We start from the raw sequence: 22373 nt of genomic DNA on the forward strand, positions 1-22373 counted from the left end.
CTAAATAGACTAAGAATTTTAATGTAATCAAATATAGATTTTCTTTATGGGCTTTCCGACGAATATTAGTCTAAGTTTAGATATAAAACGGTATCCTAATAGACGTTTTCGTTACCTATGAAGATTTCTTTTAGTATACATTTACAAATTCAACTCATTATATCCACTTAATAAATTACTAGCGACCATTATACTGACGTTTGTAATTCACGCTCTATTCGTAAATCAAAGTACCAAGTTCAATACCAAATTTAAATATTATATATCCTTTCTTTCATTCATTTAAATTACACATTTTTATATCCACCTACATTTCATAATCCTACACACCAACAATGGACCTCACAAATTTGTAGACTTCCAGTCATATTTTTGTGGGACTTCTAGAAAAATTTTCCATTATCCTTTCGTAGGCATTCTAATTTTATATTTTTATTTATGCAAAATTTTAAGATTCCAAGCGTTTCGATTATTATAGAGCGTTTGTAAATATTCCAATTTTTTTTTTTTATAAATATACCTGGTATCCGAACTGGTGGTGGTCGTGGGAAAAATAACGGCAATAGATTATATATAATTTTATGTAGAAACACCATTTCGGATTTAATTTAAACTGAACTTTTACAACACGACCTTTTTGCTTTGAAGCTATACAAATAACTGATATATTTGTCTGTAAGGAATTAAATTGCACATTATTCATATTGCCCCAAAATGCGGTCTAATTAACATTAAGTAATCACTTTTTTAAGTACACGCTTAATAATGGGGATACATTTTTTGTAAATAATGAATGTGGTCCGTGCTCCGATACTAAGTCATAAATTAATTTATACAAATTTAAAATGTCAAAAAACCGGTGTGTAATGTAACTCCTACAATATACCGCTGTACAGTTTAATGCATTCTGAATTTAAGGTGCCGATTATTAAAAGTCAGTCACTTTGCTAAAGATATTTTATGAGAGATTGCATATAAATAAGATTTTGGAATTTTATTAAATTTTAATATTATAAAAATTAGGTCAATAGAACACATTTTTTTGACAAATCGTGACTTCAAAAACATTAGATTTAAGAAGTATTTCATGTCAGTATGCAGTTACGATATATGAAACAGATTTGATTTCTTAATGTTCTACAGTAATTTTGTTACTCACTTCTACTAATTAATATGAATTAAATATAACGTGGCGGATTAGAATTGTGACAATGAAACGAAACTTCAGTGAACTGATAATCCCAAGATTCTGTAGATTACCGATGCGATGGATACCTTGATCAATATTCTGTTGGCACAGCTAACTGCATAGTCAGAAAAATTTGATGGTATTTATCGTACACCTTATTTCCGGGTTTCTGTCATCAAATCGATTCAAAATGGTTAGTTTTACAATACATTAAACACGTGCTTGAATACTTGGTTGAATGCCCGAAATTTACTTTACTAATTGTTATAATCATGAGAAATCCACTATTTTTTTCAAAAAATGAAAACATTTCATCTATTTCAAATATGTTTTCCTAATTCGCTCTACTTTATCACTATTTGCGCTCATTTTTCTCTCTCTTTTATGACAAAGACAAATGTATTCCTACGAAGAAAGAACCCCACTACCATTCGTTATTCGGCTATGTTTTGTTTTGGTATCGCTCTCCGTCTCCTCACTTGGTGGTTGATAGTTTTGCAACCGTTTGTGGTTAGGTTTGCATTCCATTGTTTCTGTATTTCAAATACTGTTACCGACCTCTACATTGATGCTAAAAATTCGCATATGCATTTTCCAAATTATTTCGATATAAGTGCCAAATACAATATTTCAAATTTAATATTTTTATAGTTCTTGTCTTAACTTCGTTAATCATTGATTTATTCCAGCTAAATGAATGATTGGTCTGCTGTAATTTATTCTATGTGTTGTGGCTGCCATCTATCGTTGCCTAGAAACAATATTACCTTGAATTTGCAGTGCAGTGGTTACGATCCTTGCTTATTTAGTGTTGCCATTTTCGCCTGGGTGGCGCCAGCTTCTGAAAAATGTAATATACGCTCGACCTTATGTTAGAGAGTATAAAAATCGGGTAATGGTTCTGTAATCACTTTTCCTGCTAGTTACATTTTTAAATGTTTTAATAAATGGAATAACATTATTATGTTATTGTTCCGCAAATACTTTAGTGAACTAGTATTTCTTATGTGATCTCAGATATATTAGTGAGATATTTCCGTCCAGTACACATTTTAAAATTTTTTGAAATATCTATTTTTACTATTTTGCCTTGTGTGTCTGCTAAAATCACGTTAAAGCTTACAACATTTAAGATTTAAGAGATTATATACATATATTGCTACTTCTCCTAGGATGTTCGGAAATGGGATGTATCCGTCCGAGTTTTCGGTGTTTTGGGATTATTTTACGTATTTTCAATAGAGAGATCTCGCAGTGTATAACATCTTCGTCATCAACGTCTTCTTAACCAAAATTGTCAGTAATTTCGGTATATTGTGGAGTTTGAGCCCAAACTAGGCGTCTGTATTTTAGTATTTTGATCAATTAGTTTTAGTGGTCTGCTGTAGATGGAGCTGCTAGCTATCGTTGTTTAGAAACAAGGCCATAATGAAATTTGTACAATGATTGATGTCCTTGTTATATAGTGTTGCCAGTTTCCGCTGAGCGGCGCCATTTCCTGTCAAATTTAATATACGTTCTTCCTAATGATGTAAGTTATAATTATAGCTTCTATAAAATTAAGCTTAGGGACTATCTTATTCTTGATTTAAAATTGCGAAGATTTGCAACCGACTGGCAAAAGACGATACAATATCGGTCCCCATTTTCGAATAGCCACCATATAACGGTAATCCAACTATTTGGTGCTTTGAGGATTTCAGACAACTTTTCCTTTACTCGTCATTTTCGGTATGTTCATAGTCCTAGCCCAAACTGAGTGTCTTTAGTTAAGTATTTCGTTTTCTACTTGATCGTTTTAGGTTTTTTGAATGTTCACCATATGGCAGAGGGTATAAACAGTTAGGCCCGACCGATCGTAACGACTTTCTTGTCTATTTTTATGCTCCCTAAGCAGATTATTGTTCTGTTGTAGCCTGTCGATGGTGCTGCCATCTATCAATGTCTAGGGACAACGCCAACATGAATGTTGTACAATGGTTGAGGTCCTTTCTTATTTAGTGTTGTAATTGTCCGCTGGACAGGGCCATTTCCAGCCAAATTTAATATACACTCTTCCTAATGATGTAAGGTATAATGATAGCTTCTATAAAATGCAAATTCGAAGATTTGCAACCGACTGACAAAAGTCCATGCAATATCGGTCCCCATTTTGATATAGCCTCCATTTAACGGTAATCCAACTATTCGGTACTTTAAGGAAGTCAGACAAGTTTTCCAACCGTTACATAACATTTCCGGTATGTTTAAGGTCCTAATCCAACCTGAGTCTATGGTTTTTTTTCCATGATCGTTTTCGGTTTGGAATGTCCACCTTATGGTGAAGGAAACAAAAAGTTCGGCCCGGTCGAGCTTAATGACGTTCTTGCTATTTTTATTCTACCTAAGTAGATGATTGGTCTGCTGTAGCCTGCCCTAGTAGATAGGGGTTGCTATCTATCGTTGTCTAGATACAAGGCCACCATGACCTTTGTACAATGGTTGATGCCCTTGCTTTTCCACTGGGCGGCGCCATTTACTTGCTAATGATGTAAGTTATAATGAAAGCTTCTATAATATGTAACTGTTGGACTTATTCTCGATTTAAAATTTTGAAGATTTGCAACCGACTGGCAAAAGACAATGCAATATCGGTATAGCCCGGTCGATCGTAATGACGTTCTTGTCTATTTTTATGATCCCTAAGTAGGTTATTGATCTGCTGTAGCCTCTCCTAGATGGGGCTGCCATCTATCAATGTCTAGAAACAACGCCAACATGAATTTTGTATAATGGTTGATGTCCTTGCTTATTTAGTGTTGCCATTTATCGCTGGGCGGCGGAATTTTCAGCCAGATTTTATATACACTCTACCTAATGATGTAAAAATGCAACTTGTGGACCGACTGGCAAAAGGCCATACATCATTGTGAGGACATCAAACTTCTCTTTTGGAGGAGAAGAAAATAACTTGGTTAACTTGAGGATTTATAGGTTTGAATTATATTGGCAGGCATTTTGTAGTAGCTACGTATAGCCCGGTATATTATATCGACTGTAATCATTCTAGATTCTCTTCAAAGTAAAAAGTTCTTAATTGTATTACTTTTATTAATTTTTATTATATAAAAAATTATTTATTTTTGAAAATTATTTACAAAATGAAAATTAATGTAACCTGGTTATCTATACAATGAATAAAATGAGTATCATAATAAATATTTTAAAATAATTTCACATAAAATACACAGTATTTTATCGTAGTAAATATCAACAACTAAATACTTTTGAATTAATAACTTCCGCTACGATAGAGTATCACTCGACCATTATTTTCTTGTAATGGTCGGAAATTGTTGTTCATTTTGTGGCCATGGGCATCACGAATTTGCCAAAATTTCTCAATATGTTCATAGGCAATTGGTAAAGGTTCGGGGAACACGTGCCATGTTACAGCTTCAGCACAATCGGGTGTTGTCAATGAACCAGTATAGGTGAAAAATGTCTTCGTGTTCAAATCACCCAGAAAGTGGCCCAATGTGAGGTGATCTTCGGATAGGGTGGAATGGGAATTCATGTACACCAAATTGGGTAATCTATTGAATAACATATTCAAGCCGGGATAAATGCGATCAACATCCTAGAGAAAATTATTATAAATGATAGAAAATGTATCTAAATTTGTATTCAACAAATCACTTACCCTCGTCGCTTTGAACATAACAGCCAACACCGTCAAACCATCCACATGTTTAGAGGCCTCTGCCACTGTCGCATAAATGACATTTTTATGAACGATATGCATCTCCACATCAAAGCGTCGATTGTCTATCATATGTTCGGAACCCTTTGAATTTCTGCTGCCCCAATGGAAATGCACAGCAACAGCTTCGTATTTACTTTTTAGAACACCACCGCTGACAAAGGGTCGGACACCATTCACCGTTGGTGGTATTTCGAATTCAACTGCATCCAACGAACCAAACAAAACCAAAAACAACAAAATAAAAATTAATAAAATGTCATCACACCGCATCGCATCAAATGCAAATGACCCACTCACCTGAATGTCCATTATTTCTTAAGGTTATATTCCCCGCCAATGGTAAGTCATAGTAGCCGAATTTCAGTGAAGGCATTGCTGGAGCATAACACTAAAAGACAAACAATAAAAACAACAACAATTTGATGTTTATTAATGTCATGATTTATAATTTATTGGTATATTTAACAATTGTGCCAGGGGGCCATTACAGACAGATTGACATAACTGTGTGAAAATTACACAAAAAAAAAATAATAATAATACACGTCAAGTTAACCTCTAACACCATATGCTAGTTATGTTGAGGGGGAATTCCACTTATTAGATGACACATACGGCAAAAATTCCCCGAGTTCCACAGAAAAAAATTATTATATTGAAAGTTAATTTTTATTTGAGTAAGGGCGATGATCATTGAAAGATTTTAAGTCGGAAAAACCAGCCGATCATTAAGTTCGATTCGAAAGAGAAAAAATTGTTTTGAAAGTAAATGTTCAAAACAGAAATGTAACGATAATTGGAAAGTTTATTGTAGGTTTCGGAATAAAGCGAATCAGTTATACAACATGAGCGTAGAAAAATTTTTTCCAAAAAAATCATTGCTTTGGTTTCAATTACACTTTTTGATTGTGATGCTCATAACTTGTCGTTTCTATGTTGGAATCCGCATATGGCTAGTATTGACTTTCCAGATATCAATGTTTCTCATAATGGGGTTTCTTTTTAGCTGCATCAATACTGATGACGTCATTTCTACTCTTAATAAAACTAAGTTGAAATCTATTGGAATTGATGAGGTGGGCGCCTGTAGATTTTTTGAAAACAATTTTTCCATATATTTCCGATTATGTTTTATATTTTATAAATTCTATATTAGTGTTCTCTGCTTTTCCCCAACTGCGGAAACAAGCTCGAGTAGTTCTAATACCAAAAGGAAATGTTGTTAATGGTCCAGATGATCTCAGGTCCATATCTATTTTTCCTGTCTTGTCCAAAGTGTGTGAACATATCATGAAGGATTAAAACATTATGGATGTTAGTGGTTACATTTATGACGGTCCGTTTCCGTTCCATTTCTCATTTTAGGCCATGGGTAATTTCTTGACTTTTAATGCTTTCAAGACAAAAGACATCAGATTCGGTTCTTCCGCATGTGATCTCAATATTTATCTGGATGGAAACCAAAGTCACTTTGTTTTGCGGGCTTTTATGTGGGCCTAAGTCAAAATATTGTTCAATATTTAACAAGTGCTGACAACAGATATTTTATTCTCCAAAATTCCTCCCTATAATTTAAAATGGACTCAACAAAAGAACCGGAATGCTATCTATTTTGAAAAAGGCGCTCAACATTTCCAACATTTAATCATAATGTTCGGTATGTTTATGGTCCTAACCCATCCTGAGTACCTGTAGTTTAGTATTTCGTTTTTTTTCCTTGATGGTTATAGGTATTTTGAATGTGAGGTGCACAAAATGTTCGACCCGACCGAGCTTATCTCCGTTCATACATATTTATATGCTCACTAAGTAAATGATTGATCTACTGTAGCCTACCCTTGTATCTGGAGCAACCATCTATCATTGTATAGAAATAACGCCAGTATGAATTTTGTACAATGGTTAGGGTCCTTGCTTATTAAGTGTTGCCGTTTTCCGCTGATCGGCGCCATTTACTGACAACTTTAAAATACGCTCTACCTAATGATGGTACTTTGGGGACCACCATATTCTCGATATAAAATTTCGAAGATTTTTTCCAATATGAAACAAGTTCTGACAAGTGGTATTTTACAAGACCGGAATAAGTTTTTTACACACCAAGAACACGAATGACAATCTACGCCTTGGTTGAAAAATGGGCCTAGCACCATAAAATAGCCATAATCGTGATGGGGTCTCTACGGAACCAGGATGGTACTGCTAGTAATTGTTAGAAAATATATACACCTCATTTATATAATACTAGGATACCAACATTTAAGTAACAAATGCACTTTGCAACAATATTAACTAGACAAATGGACTTTAAAGAAAGTCTATGAAAAAATATGGGACAGTAATTCTCATTCACTTTGTGTTGTCGTATAGATAAGTCTTTCAGTTTTCATCGGTAGAGGTTGTCAAGTGCTGGACTGAAATTGACTTGTGGCTGTGTCCGCTGTCGCACTACCTTGTACCAAGCATAACTAAAAACGAAGAAGTGGTAGCATAACGCCGGTAACACTATGGTAACAGCAAGTAGGGACCCCAACCACTTAACAAAATTCAAGGAGGCATTGATTCTAGGCAACGATAGAGGGCAGCCGCAATATCTAGGACTACATTAGACCACTACATCGTCTAATCAACTAACACAAGTACTAATCGAGTAAGATGCCAATGCTTTGTGGTAGCCCTATGGGAGTAACAGAAAAAATATACAACGGGCATTTTTAAAAAAAATGTTTTCAAAGGCTATCTAAGTCGTGGATTTTAAGCCTAATTGCTTTTTTCGTGTATGGTCCTTTAGTTGTATATACTATTATGTGGAGCTTATATTAAATTTGGCAGGAGATATCGCCATCCTGAGGAAAATAGCAACACCAAATTATCAAGGGCCCTAACAACAGGACATAATTCAAGGAGGCATTGTTTCTAGGCAACCATAGATGACAGCCGCATCATCAGACCAAACATCTAACACACAAGGACTAATCGAGTAAGATGGCGACGATTTGTAGCATAGAGCAAAAAAAAAAAAAAAAAAAAATATATATATATATATATATATATATAAGGCGTGAATTTTAAGCATATTTTTTTCGGAAAGGTCATTTCGGTACCCAAGCTGCATGTACTATTACTTGGAGCGTATATTAAATTTGATAAGAGATAATGCCAACCAAATGAAAATGGCAACACAAATTTAGCAAGGGCCCCTACCAATGCACAAAATTCAAGAAGGCGTTACTTCTAATCAACGATAGATGGCAGCGCCACCATATAGCAAATCAATCATCTAGCTGGCAGAAGAGGGCGCCACCCACAAAAAAGACAACACTAAATAAGCAAGGACCACAACAAATGCACAAAATTCAAGGAGGCGTTGCTCCATAATTCAGGACAATATAATAGCAGATCAATCATCTACTTAGCTAAAATAAAAACAATGACATGATTACCTTCCATAGGGCTTATGTTTAGTCTGGAAATCAAAATATATAGATATTTTTTTCACAATATAAATCTCAGGATAAATGTAGTATATGTCGTAGTTCGAAATTATATGTGTCGGTATTAGGATAATTATGAATATTAATTTTGTTGTTGTATATTTAAAAAATATTAGCATATTAACATAAGGTGTTAAACAAAACCTAGACACTACTCAATGAAAACGCTCATATTTCATTTTTAACCACTAAATTAGTGGCGACTTATGACCAAATATAAAATCATAATAGTCAAGGTATAAATAGGCATTTCATTGACACATTTCAGCGACATCTCGGATTTGTATAATTATTTAGTCGGTTTGTATAACTTATACAAATGAAGAACACCGATCCTTGTCGTGTTATTACTGATACCTAACGAATACATTCGACAGACTTATCCGTTCAGAGGTGTTAAAAGCCATGTCTGCGTTCGGCAAGCACGTAGGCTATGCAGGAAAAAACTTTAAGTGGCACAAGGTCAGCAGTTAAAGTCGGAAATTACCTCTCGGAACCCCTAAATACCGAACTAGGATTCAAACAAGGTGACAGTTTGTCCTGTCCTTCTGGAAAAGGTTATACGAGATGCAAATGGGAAGCGAAATGGCACTCTATACACCAAATAGTATACATTACTCGAGCTCTACGCCAATGATATAATGAATATAATTGCGAGCGGTAACAGCCACCCTTGAACGAATTGCTAAGGAGTCTGCCAAAGTGGGACTGACAGTAAATGGCAAGAAGACCAAGCTGATGGTATCAACGTGCAAGACGTCCAGTAGACTCGGACCAACTGTGGAACTTGAGAACTACAGCTTCGAGGTAGTTAAAGATTTTATATACCTTGGTACCGCCAAAAACAATACCAATAAATGCTACTACAGTAGTTTTCGTTTATAGTCCACAACTATAGTTGCACAACTTTTGTGGACTATAAGCGAATTTGGACTATATCCGAATTTCGTTTTAAGTCCATTACTGGATTATAACTGAATCGTGATATAATACACGTCATGGACTATACACAAAACATGTACTTTTCTAAATAAAATTTAAGTTTATTAAAACAAATTCATATATTTATTTAAAATAAATAAATTGTTTAAACAATAACTTATTATTTTTTTCATATTATTTTCATTTTATATTATTTTCTTTATAGTCTTTCAATAATTTTAATTTTTTCTCCACACTCAATGTAACGCGCGTACCCATTTTCACAACTTCTATGAATCTAGCAATTTTTGACATTTATAAATGTTGCCAGAAATCCAAATGCCATTCAAGTTCAAAAAACTGGGTGGCCTATATGAAAATTTCAAAAAACAGGTGCCAGAAATCCAAATGTCATTCAAGTTCAAAAAACAGGGTGGCTTATATGAAAATTTTTTCTATGCAATATTAGTTTTGTATGCACAGAAAATGTGGCCTATAAACGAAAATGGACTATAGGCGAAGTGGACTATAGAACAAATAATTTGTATGAATTTGGAAGAAAAATGTCAGTAAATAGTACTTTTTTCGCTTATATCCGTTTTTGGCCTTTAAGCGAAATGGACTATAAGCGAAAACTACTGTATGGCCAATGTAAGCAATTTAGAAACCAGACCACTTCTCCCCAGACCTATTTCAAACTCTACAAGATCCTTATACTTTGCTGGGTATAGATCAGAAGCATGGGTACTTGCTAGAGTTGGGTAGTTCCGGAACGAACTAGTTCATTGGAACTATTCCGAGAAAGGAACGATCGGAACTAGTTCCAGCTCTATAATTAATATAGTTCCTTTTTCTGATCTCGTTCTTTTTTCGTTTCCTTTTTTTCTCATTCTTTTTTCTGATCTCGTTCCTTTATTCTTCATTCGTTCGTATTTCAAATAGTTAAATTTTAATTTTTTTGTTTTAAATATTTTTATCTATTTATAAAAAATGTAGTTTGTGCTTATCGTCCTGCACTTGAATTATGTAGCTTCATTTCATTTTTTTTTTTTCATTTTTGCACAATTTTCAATTATTGAATTTATTAACAAATCAACACGGAACTATGTGGGCAAAAAAAAAAAAACAAAAAGAACGATGAAAGAGAGATTCAAAGGAACTATGTAGGAATCGGAACTATATGGAGCAAAGGAACTATATATGGAAAAAACGAAAAAAAGAACGATGAAAGAAAGAGATTCAAAGGAACTATGTAGTAGTTGGAACTGTATGTAGCAAAGGAACTATTTGGAGCAAAGGTATTATATGGATCAAAGGAACTATATGGAAAAAACAAAAAGAACGATGAAAGAGAGAGATTCAAAGGAACTATGTAGGAGTCGGAACTATATGGAACAAAGGAACTATAAAGAGCAAAGGAACTGTATGGAGTAAAGTAACTATATGGAGCAAAGGAACTATATGGAGCAAAGGAACTGTATGGAGCAAAGGCACTATATGGAAAAAACTAAAAAAAAAACAAAAAGAACAAGAGAGAGATTCAAAGGAACTATGTAGGAGTCGGACCTATATGGGGCAAAGGAACTGTATGGAGTAAAGGAACTATATGGAGCAAAGGAACTAGTTCCTTTTTAAAAAAAGGATCGATAAAGATCGTTCCGCTAAGTGAACTAGAACTCTAGTACTTGCGCAATCAGATGAGACAGCTCTTGGAGTGTTTGAGAGAAAGATTCTCCAAAAGATCAACAAGCTGATCTGCGTCGACGGTGAGTTGTACCATCTATTCTCGAACATCGACATACTCAGAAGTAACGAGCTGCAGCGACTATGGTGGCAATTTCATGTTGTGAGAATGAAAACGAGGATGGAAAGATCAAGTGGAAAATAACATTTAGAAAAATGGTATTTCAAATTGAAAGAGCTGCGTACAAGATCGGCGCACTATGAAATCTTTTTAAGCACGGATAATGGAACAAATGTAAGTATGTTTTAATTGTTTGTGTATGGTACTTCATTGAGAATTTCTACACTATATTAAGAACAATGAGTTCTATTTTACATCAAATTAACATTCAAATGGTAATCTCTTAGAATGATATATTTCATGCCTAAAACTAGGCCTTTTGACGCGATAAAAATCTCTTCAGGGGAAATTTTGTACGTGATTTTGTAAAACATTAAAGAAAACACTTGATTTACATTGAATAGATTATTCTCATTAATGTTGACACGTTCTGTTGATATATCGGCGTTAGCCATTCGACAGCTCAAAACAGTTCAATCATTTAAAATGAAGGGGCATTACACCACACAAAAACCGTTAGTGTTTGACGGCAATTTTTCATGTCATCCGATAAATGTTTTATTGGATCGGTTTTTCTGTTTTCTATGAAGATAAATCTTCATACGATCTTCCATTGAAAAATCGATGTAAAAGTGGAAAATTTTCAATTGTTTGTTGTGGCAACACAACCTGAGGTGAATTTTTAATTTGAAAAAAAAAACTATGACTCTAACGTCTATATCTTAACATCTTCAAAATACCTCTAAAGTGAAGCAGTGGAAATTTGAGTTTGACAAATTTTAATTAACTGTTTATTTGCTTTGCTCACCACTTGACATTATCGAATTCGCCCGCTAAAATTGCCGAGATTATTTTTGTTATGCCTAACAAAAATAAACAAAAAAAAAAACTTTTTTTCTGCTCCGATCAACCTACTAACCTTGTTCGGGTAGATTGAGAGGGAAAGATGAAACCAAAACAAAAGCTTAATCAGACGACAAATTAAATTAAATATCGTAAACAAATAAAATTTTGAATTCAACAACAAAAACAACAACAAAAGAGGAATGTACTCGAAAATTAACATTCAAATATTTGAACTTGTCCATGTTTCGTTTTTTGACAACTCAATTCACTTACCGTAGATGTCTTAATGTGTATTGGCGATTGACGATTACCGCCACAATTTGGATGATCTATCGACCAATTGGGTGCATTGTCGTAGGTCCAGTCGGTAGCAGGTGTGAGAGCTGAAAAAAATAAAAATATTTTTTTTTGTCTTAGAATGGGTGTTTTATTCATAAGCTAAAGAACTGGTAGCTAGTCGGAGTCGACATTCATTGTGATGTCATAATTATGAATATTAATATTTCTTTTTTTGTTATTGTATATTTGAAAATAAATATTAGCATATTTGTGTTAACACGAGATGTTAAATGAATAGATATAGAACTAACCTAGACAATACTCAATGGAGACGCTAATATTTCATTTAATTAATCACTTAATTAGTTGTGATTTATTAACAAATATAAAAACTTAATACCCTGTATCCATAGTGTGGTTTGGTTATAAATAGGCATTTCAGCGACATCTCGTTTCTGGATAATTATTTAGACGGATTTGTTGTGAATTTCAATCATTAGACATATAAAAACTTCCGATTGCATTTTTCTGACCCTGACCGTATTTGCTTGTATAAAACATTATAAACCGGTTAGCGTAGAAGTTTAGTCAAACGGACCGGTCATTTGATACCCTAGATAACTAGTTCTGTGCTTTAACTGTCTGCAGATCTAAATCACGTGCTTGATGTCCGCATCGGACTTTGTTTATTCGGAGAAAAAATATATGCCAAATAAAGAATGACCAGTTAGAGGGGCAGAATAGACAAACGGCGCCTTCAATAGTATACCCTACACAACCAACAGTGACCTAAACATTTCCGCTCCGATACAAAAATTTATTTTTTGCTAAAAAATTGTTTTTTAAATGAAAACTGAACATTTCAAAAATACGAGTTTACACATACTGTATGCCAAAAAAGAAAATCTGCGTACAACCTTACGCTTTCGCCCTTATATCATACGCTTGATTGTAGGTCTTCAAATAAATCGATGGGGTTTAAATAGTTGTAGATCTGGCAACATTGTTTAAATCGATTAGTTTATGAAAAAATAGAAAAATATGTATATATCCTCAGCCTATGGTTTGCAGAGGTCGTCGGATTTACCAACAGATTTTATTATTCGCTTCAAATTAAATTTTTTAGTATATTAGGTATCAGAAGAAGGGGACCATGATACTCTCAGAATATTACAAAATTAAATTGCAGCAATATGTAGACCATTTTGTGTGGGAGGTGTTCTAGAAGGAGTGGACCATCTTCGAACTTAAACTAAGTTTAGAATAAATATTACGATATGCAATGTTTGGATGAAATTGGTTTGAACCGGATTTGATCCAAAGAAACATGGGGTCTTAAATCAATTTTTCGATGAGGCACATCATACAGCAGGGTATAAAAATATATGAAATTTGACAGGGTTAAGTTTTAATAGCCTCCAATTGGATTTTATAAAGTGTGTTAAAGTGTAATTTGGGCCGGATCTTTATATAGCGGTTATAACATAAAGGTAGGCCAATATTGATTATGTTTGGCAGGAAGATTTGGCTGATATCGCCACAAGTATGCAAATCCAACATTTAAAATTACGGCCAACTTTGTTGAAAATCGTGCATAACTACACTGAATACCGAAATTTCGGAGGTACCATTATATCGGGGCTACTTTTAAAATTTGACCAATATCGATAGTTTTTGGTAGAAAGATTTGCTACCATATTAGAACCTAAAATACATAAAGACAGCCAATTTGTGTAAAAATCGTGCACAAAATTCCAAAAATCCCGAATATGGCGGCTACCGGAAAAACTAGTCCAATATTTATAATTTTTGGTAGGTATGAGAATCCAAAATACCAAATTACAGCCAATTCGGTTGAAAAGCGAGTCCAACATCGCCAAAATATCCAAGGCTTAACTCTACAACATTCTACTTAAAAGGAGATTCTGTCATGTAAAAAAACCCCCTTGTTCTTATAGGGTTCTAAGGCCCATATCTTTTGATTCACAACAGCTACATATTGCATCATTGGAAAAAATTTTAGTCAATCATTTGAGTCTGGATTGGAGAGAGACCATAATGGACCCAAGTTCGATTTTTAGGGAGTTTTTCAAAAAATCGGGTTCCAAAATAGATTTTTTTTATAATGTATTCTCAATACGTTTTGAGATAAACCCATCCCCACTCAATGGAAAGGTATTTTCATAAACTTTAAAATGATAGTCATCTTATATTAACCGGATCCGTAGAACCGGATATAAGCGGGTACCCGTACCGAAACAACCAGGTCAAATAACAGGGTACGTCCCCCAAGAAAAAAATATATCCCCATAATTAGGTTAAAAATACCTACCTCTGGAAAAAAATTCTGATCGTTTTTACTAAACTAGACTTGTTCCATATCCGACAAGCTGGGGGCGTTGTCCGCCCATTTTTTCATAAATCACTTTTTCTAACATTAGAATTCTACATTCCAAATTTGGTGAAGCTAGCTTGTCGGAATATATATTTTATGCCGCTAAAATCGCGATTTCAGCCATAGTGCAGCGATCAGAAATTGGCTATGAAAAAAATTTGAAGCATGCACAACATTATTATTTCTGAGAAGTAATAGTCCAATACCAGTAAAAGAAAATTCATTTTGATTCAATTTGTGCATGTTCACCCGTCTGTCCGCCTGTTGTTGTTATATTGTAAACAAAGTACAGGTCGCGTTTACGATACGAATAAGATTAAATTTGGCACAGCTCACTTACTCACGATTCCTATTTATATATAGCATCCACATATATTTTCGTCCGATTTGATGTAAATGTTGCACCAAACTCTCAATGTTTGTCCGATTGTGACAAAATTGCGAAGTTTGATGTCGGTTCAGATTTAGATATAGAATTCCATCCGATTTTATGTAAATGGTGCACCAAACTTCCATAGATTCGTATTTAGTTATAGCTCTGAAAAATTGTGTACCGAAATCCTCATGTTTATCAGATTGTCACGAAATTTTGGACAACAAAATATTCTGTTGAATATCCTATTTAATTATAAAATTAACATTGTTTTTATTTATTTTACAAACACGTGTAGTTCCGCATAATTACAAGACATCTGTTATTGTATAAAGATCAATAACAGAAATGTAGCAGCTGTCTTGTCTTATAACCTACTCTTTATTCAATGAATATATATTTACATAAAACAAAGTTATTGAATGTTTGTTTTAAACAAAAAATATTTAATAATAAAATATTAACTTAATATCATATAAACATTGAAGTTTACGGTTTGGTATAACTCACATAGAACGGTAGCATTTCATTTTCAGCCATTTGAAGACGCATTTTCCAATCGATGGGGATATTATTAGGTATAAAAGATTCTGTATGGCTGTCTTATATATAAATTTGTGTGGTGTACATTTAGGTCCAAGTTTTAATATACGACCTCATAAAGGTTCCGCTTCTTTTACGGTATGATACATTTTTAAATCGAATTTTCTCATGGAAGTGGCTATAATTTGGCACATCGAATTTCTGGTCAATAAAATATAAATTAAATCAGTGAGCGGAGCAGTATAGTTGGACGGCGCCGACCATATGATACACCACACAACTACCACGAAAATCTAACTTTCTGCGGTTCTATATTCTGAGCCTGGGAAATATTTCGCGATATTTGCACCCGATTTGCTCGCGATTTTAGGGCAACAGCTCCACTTTCTAATCTTAGCATATTTTCCACATCTTGGTTTCCCGAAGTGATTTTTTACGCCATAAAATACAAATTTGGTCACTTTAGGTTTTGGTTGATTTGACCTCGGAATATTGACTGATCATAATCTAATCTTAAAATCAGACGAAAATATATATAAAAGCTATATCTAAATCTGAACCGATTTCAACAAAGGTTGTCACACGTTAGACTACACTAACTTCAGTACGTTGTGCAAAATTTTGTGTCAATCGAAAATATATGTGGTAGCTATATCTAAATTTGAACCGATTATCTCCGATTTCAATAGGATTCACAAACGTCTGGATCCATTTGGTGGACAGACGTTATAAAATGTTCGACTGGACAGAATTTAAGAAGGAGTATTTTAATATATATTTTTAGCAATGCGTGGATTTTTTTTTTTAAGAATATATGTTCAATATGTATCAGAACACTAAGGGTTGTCTTTTAAGAATAATTTTTGTAAGTAGTGTCTGAACAATAAGTTTTAATTTGTTTAGTATCTAATTTCAACGATCAGAACCAAATGTCAGAACTATAGCGCAAACCATGAAATCGATCTCGATAATTAATCGACGAAGTCCCATCACAACACAAAACGTCAAAGCACTCTTCTTGAAGTTTAAAGAAAGTTGATCACCTGATTAAAAAATAAAATTGAATTTAACATTTAAACTATTTGAAAACAACAGACTCAGATTTTGAATTTAAACCGTCTGTCCGTCCATGTATTTTTGTGAGCAAAGTACAGGTCGCATTTATGATCCGAATTGGATGAAATTTGGCACAGGCCATTTGTTTGGCCCAAGGACGAACCCTATTGAAATTGGAGAAAATCGGTTCAGATTTAGGTATAGCTCCCATATATATTTTCATTCGATTTTAGGTAAATGGTGCACCAAAGTCCCTGAAAATCATTCGATTTTCACGAATTTTGGCATAGCGTACTGAATAGACGTTATTCAGTACACAATGATGTGTGCTAAAGTTCGTGAAAATCGGTTCCGATTTAGATATAGCTCCCATATATAGTATCGCCCGATTTTAGGTAAATTGTGCCCCAAAGTCCCTGAAAACCATTAGATTTGCACGAATTTTGGCATAGCCTACTAAATTAAGTCTAGAATGGCGTGTGCTAAGTTTCGTGAAAATCGGTTCAGATTGAGATATAGCTCCCATATAGGTAAATGGTGCCCCAAAGTCCCTGAAAACCATTAGATTTGCACGAATTTTGGCATAGCCTACTAAATTAAGTCTAGAATGACGTGTGCTAAGTTTCGTGAAAATCGGTTCAGATTGAGATATAGCTCCCATATAATATATAATTTCGTCCCATTTTATGTAAATGCCGCACCAAAGCTCCCTTTATTTTTCGATTTTTGTATAGCGTACTGAATTAAGTATAGAATGAATTGTGCAAAGTTTCGTGAAAATCGGTTCAGATTTACATACACCTCCTATATAAAGATGCATAGTTAAGCCGATTGACACAACGTATTGAAGTTAATATAAATTAATCTCTGCAAGTTTCTTTGAAATCGGTTCAGCTATAGATATCTAATTTCGACTTATTCATGTTTATTGTAGACCAAATAATCAATGGGTTCTTGATTGAGATTAAATTTTAAACAGTGCAGCATACCGAATAGATTGTGTCAAGTTATCTTTAAGGGAACCCCACCCATTCTCGATTTTAATTTTTCAAGATTTTCAATGGGCTGGTGAATCAATACCAATGCTTGTTAAGGTTTGTAACTTTGCACATATATATTTGAAGATTTAAAAGAGAAGAAAAATAATTTACAAAAAATTTTTGTTAGTGTTTTGTTGTTGTTTTTTGTAATAAAAAAGTCCTTATTTTTGATGGCGGGCATGATAACTCCTCACTGGAACATCGGAATCTGAAAATTCCAACGGTGTTAGAAAGAGTACATGTCTGGCTCTCGTATGAACTAGGATTATTGACTTCGCTCTAAAAATAACAAAATGGCGGACCTTTGAAAAAATATGTTTGGAAAATCGCCGATTTTTGACCAAACACGAAGTTAAAAAATACGGAAGATCTTCACCGATTGGCTTTATCCTAGTTCATACGATAGCTATACACTCACAGAGAAACGTGTAAAAATTTGGAATCGATTGGGTTATTAGTTTTTGAGTTATCGTGTCCGCCATTCGCCAAAGAGAAAAACGCGTTTAAAGTTTGAGAAGCCCTTTAGCCGTCACTTGATGCTGACACAATAAATCGGCTATATTTTCAAGAGTTCTTGAGATTTTCACTTGAAATTCTGTAGGGATATTCCTGAATTAGTGTAGAATCGAATAAAAATTTGACCCCGAGAATGGGGGGTCCCCCCATAGGTTGCATAGGTTGCAGAATGACATGTGTAGGGATTGATGTTAGTCGGTTTAGAGATAGATAAAGACCACAATGTTCCTTCGAAAAGGCGACATCTTTTAGGATACATATGTAGAATATGGCCAAAGTGGTGAAGGGTATCATATAGTCGGCCCAGTCCGACTTTACTACTTTCCTTACTGGTTTTCCACGGGGAAGACCATCGGACCAACTAGTTCGGATTACTGTCACGATAATGAAACTCAATATTTAGCGGATGAAATGATGTCGCAGAAGAGCTGTTGACATATAATCGGCATTGTTAGTTGTGTAAGGTATCATACGTTCAGCCCCGTCCGTATAGTTCAAAAGTAGTATCATAAGGGATGATTTTTTTTTTTTGAAAAATTCAAATTATTCAACTGAAAAGTTCTTCCTTTGTCCTTTAAATTTATTGGTGTTATAATTAGTTTTTTATGATTTATTGAATTTACCTTTTTGTGGTGTATTATATGGATACACCAATGGCAATATAATATACAATCGGTTAACTAAATCTTGTGCAGCCACCATACTCTGAATTATTAATTTATTTCGAATTTATTAAATTCGTTGAAACTAGCACTTATATTATCACAATTTTTTTTATAAAAACCACTTTTATTATTAAAATCTTGTATGGACTTATTTTCGTTTTGTGTGTCAGTCCTATTAATTAATATTTTTGCAAAGTCCTTTTTTAATGTTATTCCGAAATTTGTATAATTTATATTTATTATTATCTATCGATCAGAAAAAAACTACGGATGTTTAACCGAGCTCACTTTGTGTTAAACTAAGCATAACATAAGACAGTACAATATATAATATATTGAATATATATTTGAAATATGCAACGGATATGGCAAAAAGCAAAGAAAAAAAAATATGTGAATATGGGGTTTTTTTCTTGTGGTGTGTGGTGTATGCTTATAGTGGCGATTACATTAGCATATAAAAACATAGAAAAGCATAAAGCCAAAGAAAACAAAATTAATTTGAAATCAAACTGGAATTTCAGCATGCGTTCGGCATGTTATTGCTCATCATCGACCGCATGGTAGCCAACGAGGTGAAATAATAATAACAAAAATGGTCCACATATGTAAATATAAATAAAAGCATTTATAAAAATTCCAAAAATTAAAACAAAATTACATTAGGGATTTGGTTTTTTGTAATAGTTTGGCTATTTATCGTTTTCTTTTACGGTAATTCGCAATGCTGTGGTTTTTAGGGATCTTCCGATGACTTTCGGTTTTGTTTATTCGAAACGGAAAAAAAATAATTGTCATCATGAGTTGATGGGAAAAAATCGTAAAACTTGAGTCATAAAAAAAAACAAAACAAACTATTGTCGACAGACAGTTCAGTAACCTGTCTTTTTTTAAATTGATGGCCTTAGAAAACCGAAGAAAATTTGAATATTTTTTAATACCACACAAAAATACAAACAATTTGCAAATTTTGAAGGTTTGTTGTTAGTTTTTTTGGCACAGATCGAAATATTTTTCTAGAATTATTTGAACTTTGGACGGCGTGCGTTTAAAGGAAACAATATTCAATTGTATCAATTAGAAAAAAATACTAGTATTAAACTAGACTTGTTGGCTGGCTCTGTTGTGTTTTTGAATTTAAATATTTATTAAAAATAACGTGTCAACTTTAGTCTAGACTCATTGGTCAACGTCATTCAAACGATCAAACCCGTAGACAAAGGAACAAAGTCGGGCGGTGACGACTATATGATACCCTACATCATTTTGGATATATACTCCCTTGTATATATCAAATACGAGGTCGGATAAAAAGTCTTCCGTTCTTTCATTTTTTTTTTCAAATGATTTTTTCATTAGCAATTGCGTTTGATTTTTTAATAGTTATAGAAAAGTGTTCCAAACCTAAAAAAAAAAAATAAATAATACTAATAATAATAATAACCAGTGAGGAAAGTCGTGATGTGAGATGGGACCGCTTCACAACTATGGGTATATTCAACAGATTCAATAGATCGAACACAATTACGTTACTCTATGCTCAATTTTGTACGCTGTGCAAATTTGCGCGTCAATCTGACAAACATGAGGAGTTTGGTGCTCCATTTACGAAAATATAAATGGGAGCTATATCAAAATCTGAACCGATTCCAACAAAACTTAACATACGTCAGACTAGACTAACTTCAGTACGTTGTGCAAAGTGTTGTGCCAATCGGCCTAACTTTGTCTCTTTGGGGGCTATATCTAAACAAAACCGTTCGCAATGGCACTGTTGTTCACACGTTAGGTTATACTAACTTCAGTATGTTGTGCAAAATTGTGTGGCAATCGGCCTAACTTTAAGTCTATGGTGCACCATTTATATAAAATCGGACGAAATTATATATATGGGAGCTATATCTGAATCTGATCCGATTTCAACAAAACTTGACACACGTTAGACTACACTAACTTCAGTACGCTGTGCAAAATTCTGCACCAATCAAACTAACTTTGGGTCTTTGTTGCACGATTTACTGAAAATCGGACTGAAATATATATAGGAGCTATATCTAAATCTGATACGTTTTCAACAAAACTTTTCATACATAAATCTGTGCAAAATGTTTGTTCAATCGGCCTAACTTTCGGTCTTTGGTGCACCATTTACATAAAATCGGACTAAAATATATCTGATCCGACTTCAACAAAACTTCGCATACATCTGAACCTAATTCAATAAGCTTTTCAAAATATCGTGTTAATCGTCTTTCATCTCTTTATCTGTAGAATCTCAGATCCAAATAAGGTCGTTATTTTATACATAGCACAACATCCTCTAAAAAGTCCACCCTTAAAATCGTAGAAACGCAGTCTTATACCCATAGAAGGATAAGACTATCCTTTCCATAAAAGAAAGGCGTTCTTTTTTCTATAAAAAGAAGCTCACAACAGGTGATATTATTATAACCGAACTTTTTATACAACTGCTATCCATAGTTAGACCGTTTTTATCCATAGAAGGAGAACCATTTATCCTTAAAATCACAGCCTTCTGTCCACAGAAGAACATCCATAGATTACTAGATACCACATCACCTATAGTCATCTATTTGTAGGCTCTTCGGTGCACAATTTGCATAAAATCGGACGAAAATATATATGGGGAAATGTGAACCAATTTTAAAATCCTAATACACGTCATTCTAAACTTAATTCAATACCCTCTGCCAAATTTCGTGGAAATCGAAAAACATACACTCTTTTGTGCACCACTTACGAAAATCGGACTAAAATATATATTTCAATAGGGTTCGTCCTTGGGCCAGTGGTGACCTAATACCCTGTACCACAGTGAGGTGAAGGGTTTACAAATCGTCTTCAGGTGAACTGACGCCTGAACGGGTGACACTATAACTCTTTTTTATTTTCGTAAAAAAAAAACAATCAAAAACGTCGTTATATTCGTTCGAACCCTCTTTCATGAGGTGCACACCCAAAATACCTAAAAGCGATCAAGACTTTTAGATGGGTTCTATTGCGCAGTAAATAACTATCAGGTGAAAATTAAATATCAAATTACAGACCGTGTTATTGGACCGCATGAAATTCGAAATCGTAAGAATAGCCACATTCGATATTCATTTCCTTGCGCATACGATGATTTTCCAGGTCCTGGTCTCTAGCAACTATCTTCTGTTCTCAAAATTTAAAATAGAAAATGTCAGTATTTTTAAAAAGCCCCATCTAATACCGGCTCTTGTTCGTTTGTGTGAAAGCTCTGAATTGGTATTATTTTAAGAAGTAAAGATACATGTTTCTACATGTCTCCCATAGAAAGGCCGCGCTTAATTTTCCGTACGTTGAAGTTCCTAATTTGGTATCATTTTCCCAAATAAAAACCTTAATAATAGTCAATTTACAAATGGTGACCACATCAGAACTAACGGCCAGGATGTTTCTGTTATGCATTTGGTGGGACTGGAAGGGGATTATTTATTATGAGTTGCTTTCATATGGCCAAAT

The 22373-nt window shown here is 33.9% G+C and overlaps 1 protein-coding gene across 1 annotated transcript; it reads right to left on the reverse strand.

The window, feature by feature from the left end:
* Positions 1-4460: 4460 nt before the first annotated feature.
* LOC133328615 (carbonic anhydrase 7-like) lies at positions 4461-18903 on the reverse strand. The gene is made up of 5 exons (XM_061537158.1): positions 18825-18903; positions 12273-12382; positions 5232-5322; positions 4872-5134; positions 4461-4808 (listed from the first exon to the last, which is right to left on the reverse strand). Exons 1-5 carry the CDS (start codon positions 18901-18903, stop codon positions 4461-4463), a joined length of 891 nt encoding a protein of 296 aa, XP_061393142.1.
* Between the last annotated feature and the right edge of the window lie 3470 nt (positions 18904-22373).

The sequence above is a fragment of the Musca vetustissima genome, unplaced genomic scaffold, assembly GCF_032173495.1.
Source record: "Musca vetustissima isolate MV318-11 ecotype Yass unplaced genomic scaffold, APGP_CSIRO_Mvet_v1 utg68499, whole genome shotgun sequence".
Classification (NCBI taxonomy): Eukaryota; Metazoa; Arthropoda; class Insecta; order Diptera; family Muscidae; genus Musca; species Musca vetustissima.

Coding starts and splice junctions, on each gene's coding strand:
- LOC133328615 (XM_061537158.1), bottom strand. CDS start 18,903: ATGGTGGCTGCACAAGATTTAGTTAACCGATTGTATATTATATTGCCA. Junction 12,383..18,824: donor ATATAATACACCACAAAAAG/GTAAATTCAATA, acceptor TATTTTTTTCAG/CTCTCACACCTGCTACCGAC. Junction 5,135..5,231: donor AAGAAATAATGGACATTCAG/GTGAGTGGGTCA, acceptor CGTTGGATGCAG/TTGAATTCGAAATACCACCA.